Genomic DNA, 12,899 nt, shown 5'->3' on the forward strand with positions numbered 1-12,899 from the left:
TAGTCAGCAAAAACAACACATTCAACATCAAAACCTTCCTATGAAGTCCTTGTGGCCGGGAGTGCAGGAATAAAGAAAAGAAAAACAAAAGACAAAAAAGGAATAAAAAACACTCAACCATCCGCCTACGAGTAAGTGCCGAAAACCCAGCCAGTCCAAATTATCTCACATGATTATCAAATTAACCCACAATTCAAAATTGGACCAGAGACATCAACTGCACGTGGGCGCTAAAAAAATGAGCCTGAGATTACAAATGTGTTTACAATCCTTTTAATTGTGCGAAATGAGTGAAATTTTCTAGCCAAATCCAGCAAAGTATTTCTGGTAGAATGACAAGGAGTCAAGGGGTTGTAATCGGATCAGGCTAATGGACTGAATGGAATACGAATACTAACGTAATTACGAAGATAATATGTAGAATGGTCGTAGACAAAATACGGTCTAGTTTTAACGGCCAATCAAGAGAACTTCAGACAACCCTAGAGACTGAATCTTCCTCTATTGTAAGGAAAGATTGGCAAACCTATTTATCACCTGAAATGCTGGCACATTCCTCTGAAATATTGTTGCGGGCACATTTTCCCCCTTCTGAGCTTGAAAGCATGACACACAGGTCTTTCGCTCTGAAATGCACTAAAAACATTGAAAATAAATAAAATAAAAAGTTTGAAAATGATCAGCTCTGCAACAGGAAAACGTCCCATGTCTACAAAGGTTCCGTCAAGCTGTCTGAAGTATTTGAATGCATCCTTCTATAGCTTTGAATTAGTTAGTCTTGTATTTGTATTAGTATCTAAATAGCCGAAATAACAGTTACTGTTCCTAAATCAACTTCAACCGACGGTTTTTCCACTAATATGTTACTTACAAGAAAAAACCTCCGGCTTTTTCTTAGCAAGTTACCTGGTAAAGAACGAACCACGTTGTAATCACTGTGTCCACGCAGCTCTTTACAAGAGCAGTGCTATCACTCTTGCAGCTGGTTCCATTGTAACTGAGCCATCGTGCAGCTGAACCACCGTGCAACTGAGCTCTCGTGCAATTGTAAAGTCATAATATAAATGACTGTTAAGATGATTATTACAAAAGCTCTGTTTTGTTGTCACAAAAACAAAGAAAGTCGGGCGTCACAAATTCTTAAAGCCATATTTATTTCTCCTTTTTTTATGTCTGTTAATGGGGTTCCCCTACGCCCTGTCACTGTCTACGGGTCTCGTTTACCCCCCCCCCTCTCGTAAGGAAAAACCCTCCCCTGGAAAATACCCCGTTACGGAAAATATGGTTTTCTACTTTGGAATATTTTATTTGAGCTCGTGTTATTTTTTAGTCTAGCTGAGAAGTGCTAAAGAAAGTGGAAAAGAGGAATTTATTTGTAAATCTTGCCCGCCTTTTCCGTGCAAAAATGTTCTCCTCACGGAAAATCCTCCAGAAACCCTCCCCTTCAGAAAACTCCCACGCAAAAAGTGTCCGTATGTTTTCCAATAACAAACGCTATCTGTAAGCAATGATTAAAAAAAACAAGTTTTCTAAAGTGAAAGTAAGGAGCGACATTAAAACTTAAAATGAACAAATTATTCCGTATATGAAAGGGGCTGTCCCCTCCTCAACGCCTCGCTCTTTACGCTAAAGTTTTTTATTGTTTTAAAAAATAAAGTTGTGAGACAGAGTCAAACTTTAGCGTAAAGAGCGAGGCGTTGAGGAGGGGACAGCCCCTTTCATATACGGAATAATTTCTGTTCGTTTTAAGTTTTAATGTCGCTCCTTACTTTCAGTTTAAAAAACTTGTTTTTTTTTATTTAATTTCTGATCGTTTTTTAGTTAATGCAGCTTTTGTTTTGGCTCACTGTCATTGAATAAGTAAACAAAATTTGCATAGAAATTTTACTTTTCTTTTGCTAAATGGCTGTCTCGAAATTTGGTTCTGACGTAATTTACATATTAACTTACGTAACACTAGTCAATACCTTGCTCTTTAAGATGAAGTTCAAATTTTGTTCCAATTCTTTAAAAATGACCCCTTAATCACAAAGACCGTTAATTAGAATAAATAGCTCTGATGAAAGTACTAAAAAATCTTTGGCTTAAAGAGCGAGGTATTGACTAGAAGATGAACCCAATTATATAGCTAATATTTTTTATTCGTTTTAAGTTTTGATGTTTCTCCTTACTTTCAGTTGAAAAACTTGTTTTTTATATTTAATTTATGATTATTATTTTTTTTAATAATGATTGGAAATCCGGCGCCCCCTTCATAGCAATGTCGCTTCCCCCATGAAAACTTCCTTCATGAAAATATCCTCCCATATAGCCCCCAGCCCACCCCCACTACCAGAAAAAATTCCCCCTGAAAACGTCTGTATGCTTCCCAATAACCAATACTATATGTTAACATTGGGTAAAGTTCATAACTTTCAGCCCACCCCCTGGGGGCTTCGAGGGATTAAGTCTTCCTCATAGACATATTTATCATACTTTCGACCGTGCTGAACAAATGGTTATCTCAAAATTTTGATCGGGTGACTTTGGGAAAAAAATGAGCATGGGACCTAGTTGCCCTCCATTTTTTTGGTCACTTAAAAAGGGCACTAGAACTTTTAATTTCCGTTCCAATGAGCCCTCCCAAGATATTATAGGACCACTGGGTCGATACGATTACCCCTGGGGAAAAGAAAAAAAAAACAAATAAACACGCACCCGTGACCTTTCTTCTGGCAAAAAATGGAAAATTCAACATTTTTATAGGTTGGAGCTTCAAACCTCTAAAGTGGGGTTCTCTAATACGCTGAATATGATGGTGTGATTTTCATTAAGGTTCTATAGTTTTTAGGGGGTCTTTCCCCCTTTTTTTGGAAATCAGCCAAATTTTTTCAGGCGCATAACTTTTGATGGGTAAGATTAAACTTGATGAAACATATATATTTGAAATCAAAATTCTTTTGATGTATCTATTGGTATAAAAATTCCGTTTTTTAGAGTTTCGGTTGCTATTGGGCCGGGTCGCTCCTTACTTACAGTCCGTTACCACGAACTGTTTGATGGACGAATTACAGAGCTTAACAAGATACTTAAACTTCTGTAATGGAGTTCTCTGATTGTTTTGTAGCCAGGGAGAGAGGGAGATACCTCAAAGGCTGCATTTTAATGCCAAAACATCTCAACTCTCATAGCCTTCGGATAAATACAGAATTAGCATGTTTGATCCAATAAATAAAAAAAAAGCACGGAGCATTAACGTCAAAAATTAAGGAAATGTCAAGAAGAATGCCAAACACAATCAAAAGACATTTTTTTTCTTTATTAGTTGTGAAAAGGAAATTCTAGCAATATCTACAATAGATGATGGTATCAGCCACCACATCGTTCCGAAAATGTTTAGGAGTATCTTCAACTAAATCAAGAGATACTTTGTGCATCCTGTTTTACAAGACGACGTATCTGCAATGTGTCGCGAATAGCTTAGGGTATGAAATTTAAACTTTCTGGGCGTGTTGAAGGAATGTTGAAAAAATAGGTTGGAGGGCAACCAGTCCCCTTCCATATCCTTTTTAGCTGCAATCTCCTCAAAGACATCTGATCAAAATTCTTTATCTAGATTGACAAAGGTCAAGTAGTATAAACACGTGTTTATTACCTAACGTCCAGAAAGGTCTGATTCATCGGAAAAAAGAGAAATACAAATCAGCTTTAATTTTTAGGTTTGTCACATCGGATCTTGTTCTTTTTTTTAGAAATAAAAAAAAGCTTTTTTGAATGATCTTGACAGGCGTTTATATCATGACTTTTAGGAACAAACAATTCCAACAAGGTTGAACATGTAAAAATTCTAACTTGTGTTCTACCCAATTATATTGCCTCATGTTTTTAGAATACTAAAAACTGAGTTCAGTGGTTCAGTTGCACGATGGTTTAGTTAAATGGGGTTCAGTTACACGCACACCCTTACAGCTAAATATGAATAGCATAAAAAATTGTTATTGTAACAAACGAGCAAAGAGAGAATGTATAATGATATGATAATAGATAATAAGAACCACTTTTTATAAAAGAAAAAATCCTGCATTGGAATACTCACTTTACAAAACTATCATGCAGGTATACCTGAGTTAGATCGTTTTGGTCTAACTAAAATTTTAAAAGGATTATTGGGCAAAGTATTTATTCAGGGGATGACATCACCCATTTTTAATGCTGTCAATATTTGTCTGTGTAGTCTTTGTATCTCTAGTTCACACAGGACGCAAAATAACGGTCCTGTGTCAATTCTAAATTCTTGGTCAACCTTACCAAGACCATAGGCGGACGTACCTTGTTTGCCTCTCATTACAGGCAATGTAACGTTCCTATGTCAACTTTAAATTTTTGGTCAGCCTACCTGAGACTAGGCAGGCGTGCCTTTCCAAAAGGCTTGGATGCTAAGCGATGGACATTGGCTAGATTGGGACACCGTGTGAAAATGAAAAAAATATTGTTGGTATGTATTGGTACGGTGTAAATCATTCACGGCTTTAGGCATCCGTCAATAAGTTCTAAGGCGAGAGAGGAATTCGCCCATAGTCTCAGGCAAGTGACCCAAAAATTCGAAAAAATTGTGAAAAGTTGAAATTTGCTCAGAATGCTGGACTGAGCTTAGGCATTGAATAGATACTATTTGGAAAGTGATTGGTGACTGTGGGCATCCGTGAACAAGTGCTAAATTGAGAAAGGAATTTGGAACAATATGGGCAAGTGACCCAAAAATTTGAAAAATTTGTGAAAAATTAAAATTGGTTCAGAATGCGGGGCTGAGCTTAGGCAATGAATAGGTACTATTTGGAAGATGAATATGGCTTTAAACGATTGTTTGCCTGTTATTCCGGGCAAATTAATGATCCTGTGTCAATTCTAAATTCTTGGCCAACCTTCTTAAGACCATAGGCGGGCGTGCCTTGTTTCCCTCTCATTCCAGGCAATCTAATGGTCCTGGGTCAATTTTAAATTCTTGGTCAACCTGACTGAGACTCTAGGCAGGTGTGTCTTCAAAAAACTAACACACAAGTATTTGTACAATAAGAGAGTCATACTTACTCCCACCATTTACCCGTGCCAATTAAACATTTTTGCCTCTCAATTACTGGAACTATCTGTCTTGTTTTTTTTTCTAAAATTAGCCATGTCTTGATGCCTACTGCAAAATACTTTATTTTCAATTCAATGTTCGGATAGTAAAGAACGAACCACGGGGAATTTGGCTGCGAAGTCAGTCAAATATGTCACCATACCCCAGAGAAGCAACTTTCCTAAAGATATTTGTGATATCTTATCTTGCCTAAAGACAAGTGTGTTGCATCTTCATGCATATTATGATTTATTGTTTGTCGAAAATTGTATTTTGTTTTAATATTTTGATTACTATAGGCTAGAGTTCGTTCTTTACTATAATTAAATAAAAAAAACAAGTTTTTTAAACTGAAAGTAAGGAGCGACATTAAAACTTAAACCGAACAGAAATTATTCCGTATATGAACGGGGCTGTCCCCTCCTAAACGCCACGCTCTTTACGCTAAAGTTTTTTATTGTTTTAAAAAATAAAGTGGTGAGACAGATTAAAACTTTAGCGTAACGCGCGCGGCGTTGCGGAGGGCACAGTCCCTTTCATATACGGAATAATTTCTGTTCGTTTTAAGTTTTAATGTCGCTCCTTATTTTCAGTTTAAAAAACTTGTTTTTTTACTTAATTTCTGATCGTTTTTTAGTTAATGCAGCTTTTATTTTGGCTCGCCGTCATTGAATAAGTAAACAAAATTTGCATAAAAATTTTACTTTTCTTTTGCTAAATGGCTGTCTCTAAATTTGGTTCTGACGTAATTTACAAATTAACTTACGCAACGAACTTCTATATTCGTATATTTTTCATCTGGCAAAAAATACAAAGTTGCAGATTTTTGCAGATATGAGCATGAAACCTATGTAATAGGGTTTTCTGATACGCTGAATCTGACGGTGTGATTTTCATTAAAAAATTTTCACTTTTAGGGGATGTTTTCCCCCTCTTTAAAAAATCAGGTGAGTTTTCTGAGGCTCGTAGCCTTTGATGAGTAATACTAAAATTAAAAAAATTCATATATTTAGAATCAGCGTTATAGTACCATGCTTTTGATACATTTATTGGCATCAAAGTTCCGTTTTTAAAAGTTTAACTTACTATTGAGCCATATAGCTTGTTTTTTTTTTATTGTTTTTTTTTTATTATGTTTATTTTATTAAGTATATTATGGGGTTCTCCCCTTAGTCAATACCACGCTCTTTAAGTTAAAAGTTTAAAAAAAATTTAATTAACAAACCCCTGAATCACAAAGGCCGTTTAATTAGAATAGATAGCTCTTTTGAAAGCACTAAAAAAAAAAAACTGTAGCGTAAAGAGCGAAGTATTGACTTGGGGGAGAACCCCCTCATATACGTAATAATTTCTGTTCATTTTAAGTTCTAATGTTGCTTCTTACTTTCAGTTGAAAGTACTTGTTTTTTTTAATTTAATTTCTGATCGTTTTTTAAATAATGCTTGGAAATCCGGCGCCCCCTTCATAGAAACGTCCCTTACCCCAAAGAAACATCCTCCACGGAGATTCTCCCGAGTAACCCCCTTCTCCAGCCCCCCTCCCCCCCCCCACCAGAAAAAAATTCTTCCTGAAAATGTCTGTATACTTCCCAATAACCAATACAATATGTAAGCAATGGGCAAAGTTCATAACTTGCAGCCCTTCCCCTGGGAACTGTGGCGAATTAAGTCATCGTAAAAGACATATTTATTAGGTTTTCGACTATGCTAAACACAATGGCTATCTCAAAATTTTAATTGGGTGACTTTGAGAAAAAAATGAGCGTGGGAGGGGGCCTAGTTGCCCTCCATTTTTTTTGGTCACTTAAAAAGGGCACTAGAACTTTTAATTTTCGTTCCAATGAGCCCTTTTACGATATTCTAGGACCACTGGGTCAATACGATTACCCCTGGAAAAAAAAAAATGAAAAATAAACACGCACCCATGATCTTTCTTCTGGCCAAAAATGCAAAATTCCACATTTTTGTAGATAGGAGCTTGAAACCTCTACAGTAGGGTTATCTGATACGCTGAATATTATGGTGTGACTTTCATTAAGGTTATATAACTTTTAGGGGGTCTCTCCCCCTTTTTTCGAAAATCAGCCAAATTTTCTCAGGCGCGTAACTTTTGATGGGTAATATAAAACTTGATTAAACTTTTATATTTGAAATCAAAATTAAAATCTGATTCTTTTGATGTATCTATTGGTACAAAAATTCCGATTTTTTAGAGTTTCGGTTACCATTGAGCCGGGTCGCTCCTTACTTACAGTTCGTTACCACGAACTGTTTGATACTATATGCCGCGGTTCGTCCTTTACTAGGTTGTAGGTACTACTGCAACCACGAAGTACATTTGAGATTTGATAAATATGTGTCTTAAGTTCTAAGAGCTACCAACTATTGCCTCTTAACTCTAAAAAGAAGTTTTAAAATGTTATTTCTTTAAGGTATAGAAAAGTTTTGTTCGTCTTCTTTTGGAATAATGTAACTCATTATGGGTCCCCGTTAATTTCACTGGTGGAATCAAAGTAGAAATAGTCGGGAGAAGGACTACGAGATGGCATAATACCTTAAAGGTTTTCGGCACTGCCAAAAACTTACCAGTTTTTGAGTTTTTTTTTTTTTTTTTTTTTTTTTTTTTTTTTTTTTTTTTTCATTATTATAGACCACATGCTGATCCAATTTATGTGTTCGGGGTCCTTAAGAATTTTGATGAGGTTGCACCATCTAGTGAATAGTGACTTTCATTAAGATCACTTTTGTGCAGTCATTTATTATAACTCTTCTCTTTCATTTTTTCCCTTTTGTTCTTTTGCCCTATACATATTGCAGAATATGTACAAATATTGGAGTACTTAAATTGTTTTCTGTCAACAGATGTTGTCTGCTAGATTTGCTGGTAACTTTCTTGTAAACCTACTTGGTGTATGGTCTGACGTTGCGGGTGGAGGACCTGCTCGTGCTCATCCAATTGGAGGTTTGTGTTACTACTTGTCACCCCCGGAAAGCTTGGGTAGCATAGCTGATGATCCAATTCATGCCTTAATCTACATTATTTTAATGCTTGGATCCTGTGCTTTTTTCTCCAAATCTTGGATCGACATTTCTGGATCATCTGCTAAAGATGTAAGTATTCTAAATCTAGGCTTCTGACTCCCTTTTGTTAAAATGTTTTGTAAATTGAGCAGTTCAAGGCATGTTTCATTAAGACGCCATTCCGTGTAGTCCGGTTTTATTCTGGGTTTGTATGTATGCTATCAGAAAATCCGGAATTGATCCAATGATGGTGGCGAAGTTTTGAGTTAGCCTTGAAATGTGTGGTTTCGTCATTATTCCTTAAGATGTTTTGTAAATGAAATATATTTGAGACCTTTTTTTAAAGGGATCATTCCAATGTAGTATGATTATGCTCTAGGCTTATATCCTACCAAAAATTCTTGAATCAAAAAGTCTGGCAAAGTCAAAAATTAACTATAGTCTAGGCCTATATCAAGGCACTAGGCGATGGTCCCAACTAATTAAATGCGATGAATTGTCCGAATGTAAGGAAGTAAGAATCTCTTTATGAAAGTGTCTAGTTGAGGATGAAAAGTTATGTTACTCGAATAACTTTAATTCAAAATTTGGAACATTTATGTAAAGAGTTAATCTTACTGAATATAATATAGAGACATAAAAAGACATTGGCTTTAGACTGCAGACATAGTGGTTATTTATACCATCTCTTGAATTAAATCATTCATTCTTGAATGAAAGAAGCTTAAACTCGACTGTAATGATTGGTTTTTAAAATAAATCCCAAAATGATAGTAGCTATTTTAATGGGTAAGTACAAATGGTACCTTGAATGAAGGATCAGAAGAAATTTTATGAAATTTTAAGATGTTGCAGTGAGTATCAGGTGAAGTTTCTTCAAAATTTTAACTTTTTATGATGAAAAAAGAACGTGTGAATAATTTGAAAGTTATTTTTCCTCTCTCTCTCTCTTTCTTTCTTTCTTTCTTTCTTTCTTTCTTTGCCAAAGAGTCGTGATGATTAGCTTTATCAATATGTCTCTATCATTGGGGCTATAGCACCCCAGCACTTTTTGTTGACAAAGCAAATAGTAATTTCTTATTTATTTAGTCATAAAGTTAGGAAAATTTGAACCCAAATAGTTCAGAACTAAGAAGTTAATTTAAACTTTTGTGACCATGTAATCATGCACATCTCACTAATGCATATCCAAGAAAGTTTTTCAGTTTATCTTCTTTCTTTGGTCACCTTTTCTTCATAAAAATGCGACTTTTGAATACGACAAATGGAAAACATAGTTTCGTTAGTTATTTTTTATATATTCGAAATATACACTTCTACTGTCGTCTGAAGCCTTAATAGTATATCTCAGTCTCATTTGTGTTGTTAAAAATTGGCTATAAATCATAATGTATACTAGCGGACAAATCTTTTAATTGAGACATTGAAACAATGTATATTCTAATAAAAGCCCGAATATACAGCTATAGTTCATCAGACATAAAGTGGTTTTGTTGTTGTTTTTTTTTGTTTTTTTTTTTGTTAATTTCTTTTAACAAAGGCTTTCGGATGTTAAACTGTAAGCTGATATTGGCATTTATATTTTCAATATATTTTCACTGTCTTAATTAAAAGTTTTACCCATTGCATATTTTCACTTCATTTTTCTTGTAAATGGCAATGCAGTGGAATCTAATAAACTGTTTAAAAACTGGCTGTATTTTCAGGTTGCCAAGCAACTTAAAGAGCAGCAAATGGTAATGAGAGGCCATAGGGAGAAGTCGATGATCCATCAATTGAACAGGTATATCCCAACGGCTGCTGCATTCGGTGGCCTTTGCATTGGTGCTTTATCAGTTTTAGCTGATATGCTTGGTGCCATTGGCTCAGGCACTGGTATTCTGTTGGCTGTCACAATTATATATCAATATTTTGAGATATTTGTAAAGGAACAGTCTGAGGTTGGAGGAATGAGTTCAATGTTCTTTTAAAAAGTGACCTTATAAGACAAATGTTTTCCAGTGGGAGTGATTTCTGGATTATATTTGAGACTACTGCGTCTTGTCTATCTCCCCGTGGAGAAAGCATGTGAGAGTGAAAGTGTCGTTATTTATTTCTAATTGATGGACTTGGACAACGTATTATATGTTGTTTTTTGTGTTTTTTTTTTCCTTTTTTTTATATTCTTAAAGTGATTTCCTTCTTAGGAGTCAATTGCATTACAGTATGAAAAACTGTTTTTAGAGGAAATTTTTGACAATTATTATTTTTATTTTCCTTTTTATATAGTATCAACTATATTGGTTTCTTTTTTTCGTTATAAATTTGCTCAGAGGATCGATCCTTTTTTATTTATTTATGGTTAATATAGTCAGGATTGAAAATATGGAAGGGTAGAACAAATTAGAGTGTACTTGATTAAAAATATTCAGTATTCAGGTCTGTGTTATAAGCAGTTATGTCAAAATTTATTTTTCAAGGTCTTGGAAAAAGGGGAGGGGTCAAAGTTTTCGTTTTCTTCAATGTCAAAAAGGGCCTTTTCAGTGAAATTATTCCAGATAAGATATTTTTCTAAATCTACATTGGACAGCCTCCCCCCTCTTTCTCCATCGATTGACGCCACTTTTTATACGAATATTTATATGCTTAAGCTAATGGTTACTGTAAGATGAAAAGTATTTTCTTTTTATGCTGATTCCAAATATCAAAATTTCATACAATCTTGTTAGTAAAAGAAAATTTGGTCAGTGTTAAAGAAGGGGGAAAAGCCATTATGGGTGTGGTTTTTGATGCAAATTACACCTTCAGAAATTCGACAATCCTACGACCGTGTTTCCTGCCCTTTGTCCACTAAAATGCAGAACTTTGCATTTCTTTCTGAAAGTTGTGGGTGAGTTCTATTTTTTGATGGTGGAAGGAAATGGATTATGGGCTTAGAATATTAGGAGAGTGTTCATTCCAAGAGAAATTTAGTTATAGGGCCTTTTTAATTGATGAGAGAGATTGCATCACAACAAAATTATAATTTTGGCCATTTTGTGCTACAAAACAACATTTTCATCTTGAATCAAGCTAATGTTTTAAGAGATAGTTTTTTTTTTTTTAAAAATAAAAGTTTTTAACGTCACACCTTTTATAGCATATGATTGAGTGGTGATGTATTTTTTCCTGGAGTAAGCGTAGTTCATAAAAAAATAATGGTTATCTTAAACAATTATACTGAACCCATTACAAGCAAGTTTTTTTTCGCGATGTTTCATTCATCTAAGACTTCAGTCACGTACATACAATATTGGTTGTGGCAAACTATGCTTCTATGGGGTAGGGGGATTGGATCTATATATTAACGACGAGCATGTAAATCTTTTTCGTGGTCCTATTCTTTGGGCCCTGTGTGAGATTAGTTAGTAAAATTCAGGATGGTGGGCTTATTGATTTGTTGGAAATGAGTTGACTGAGATGTATAAAACTCAGGAATGGTCTAGATAGATGATGTCCTAACAAAATTTTCTGAAAAGAAGAATATCAAATAAAAATATTTTTGCTATGGGCCCGTCTTGGGTACATTCATGCCTGAAAGCCACGATTTTTCTTTTTGTTGTTTCAAAATTATGAACTTTTGAGGGTAGTATCACTGTTTCGTCAGTGTTAACACGTTGAACCAGGAAATATAATAACTAAAGCCAATATGCTAAATATGACAACGCTTTTTTTCTTAAGATCTTCGACCGTTAACCATCTGTTCATTTTGAAAGAAAGCTACGCCTTAAGCTGTTTGGTGCTCTATATTTTTAGCTTATTTTTTTGATTTTTCACCAAAGTTTCTTTTTTAAACCTGGCTCCGGCTACTGCCGAAAACTGTATAATCGCCAATGAAGGTCTTTCTGGAAAAAAAAATTGCTGATTCTTCCTGATTGCTTCAAATACATATGGACCAATTCAAACGGTCAGATTTCACTTTCACTCTCCTTGGTACTCCACTCCAGAAATATGTGTACTACACCAATAAGGCATAAGAAAAATGATTTTAGCGTTCTTCCTTTCCTAAGTCCTTGTTAATAAGGTGTCTAAGAATTAGTAAAAATTTATCCTTTTTTTTTTTCCTTTTTTTTTTAGACTTAATATAGCTTAGAAGCATGCTCAGTTCATTGGAGTCATTTAAAACCTAGAGTAAGAGGAAAGTAGACTCAAACTAAAATTAAATAGAAAAATACTAAGCTTTAGAAATAGGAGGTAGCAGAGATAGAAGGTTGAAAATATAACCCTGGGCAAAATTTCCGATCAGTCCCGCTTCTGAAAATTGTATTCTGGAAATGGTAATGCACCAGTTATTTGGAGGGGAGAGCTTGGCTAGGGCCAAATATTGTAACGGAATATCTCGCGGTCACCACTACTGTACCGTAAATATATAGAGTATTTTAATACACTATTACTGTATACCCTGTTCCAGGATACGGTAACGTGATCGAACGGTGAAACGGCCAACCCTAGGCCAAGGGTACCCCCACTAATATCTCTTTCTATCTCTTTGGAGGGTAAACGGCCCCCCTGTCGATATACTAGTGCCGGTAATTCTCGCAAATTCTTTTCCCTACCCTAACTGGGTTCCTGAAAAAAATTCTCGCAAATTCTTTTCCCTACCCTAACTGGGTTCCTGAAAAAAATAATCTCACACAGCTGTAGAAAATAGCTTACTTGTATTCTTCCAAAAGGTCACAAAACACACATATACAACTTTCAAGACAGCCTCTCTAAACGGAGTTTCAAAGTAGACTAAAGAATAATGCTTGAACACATAAAA

At 35.1% G+C, this 12,899-nt stretch overlaps 1 protein-coding gene across 1 annotated transcript in view; it reads left to right on the forward strand.

Annotated features, from left to right (window-relative positions):
* Nucleotides 1-10,317, forward strand: part of LOC148948573 (protein transport protein Sec61 subunit alpha) — a 40,424-nt gene extending 30,107 nt beyond the window's left edge. Inside the window, exons 7-8 of the mRNA XM_089094479.1 lie at nucleotides 7,961-8,209; nucleotides 9,826-10,317. Coding sequence (XP_088950605.1) covers nucleotides 7,961-8,209; nucleotides 9,826-10,089 — 513 coding nt within the window. The 3' untranslated portion in view covers nucleotides 10,090-10,317. The remainder of the gene's footprint in view (nucleotides 1-7,960; nucleotides 8,210-9,825) is intronic.
* Nucleotides 10,318-12,899: the final 2,582 nt, after the last annotated feature.

The sequence above is a fragment of the Artemia sp. Qi Xiang Cuo genome, chromosome 9 (genome assembly GCF_049724085.1).
Source record: "Artemia sp. Qi Xiang Cuo chromosome 9, ASM4972408v1, whole genome shotgun sequence".
Taxonomy (NCBI): domain Eukaryota; kingdom Metazoa; phylum Arthropoda; class Branchiopoda; order Anostraca; family Artemiidae; genus Artemia; species Artemia sp. Qi Xiang Cuo.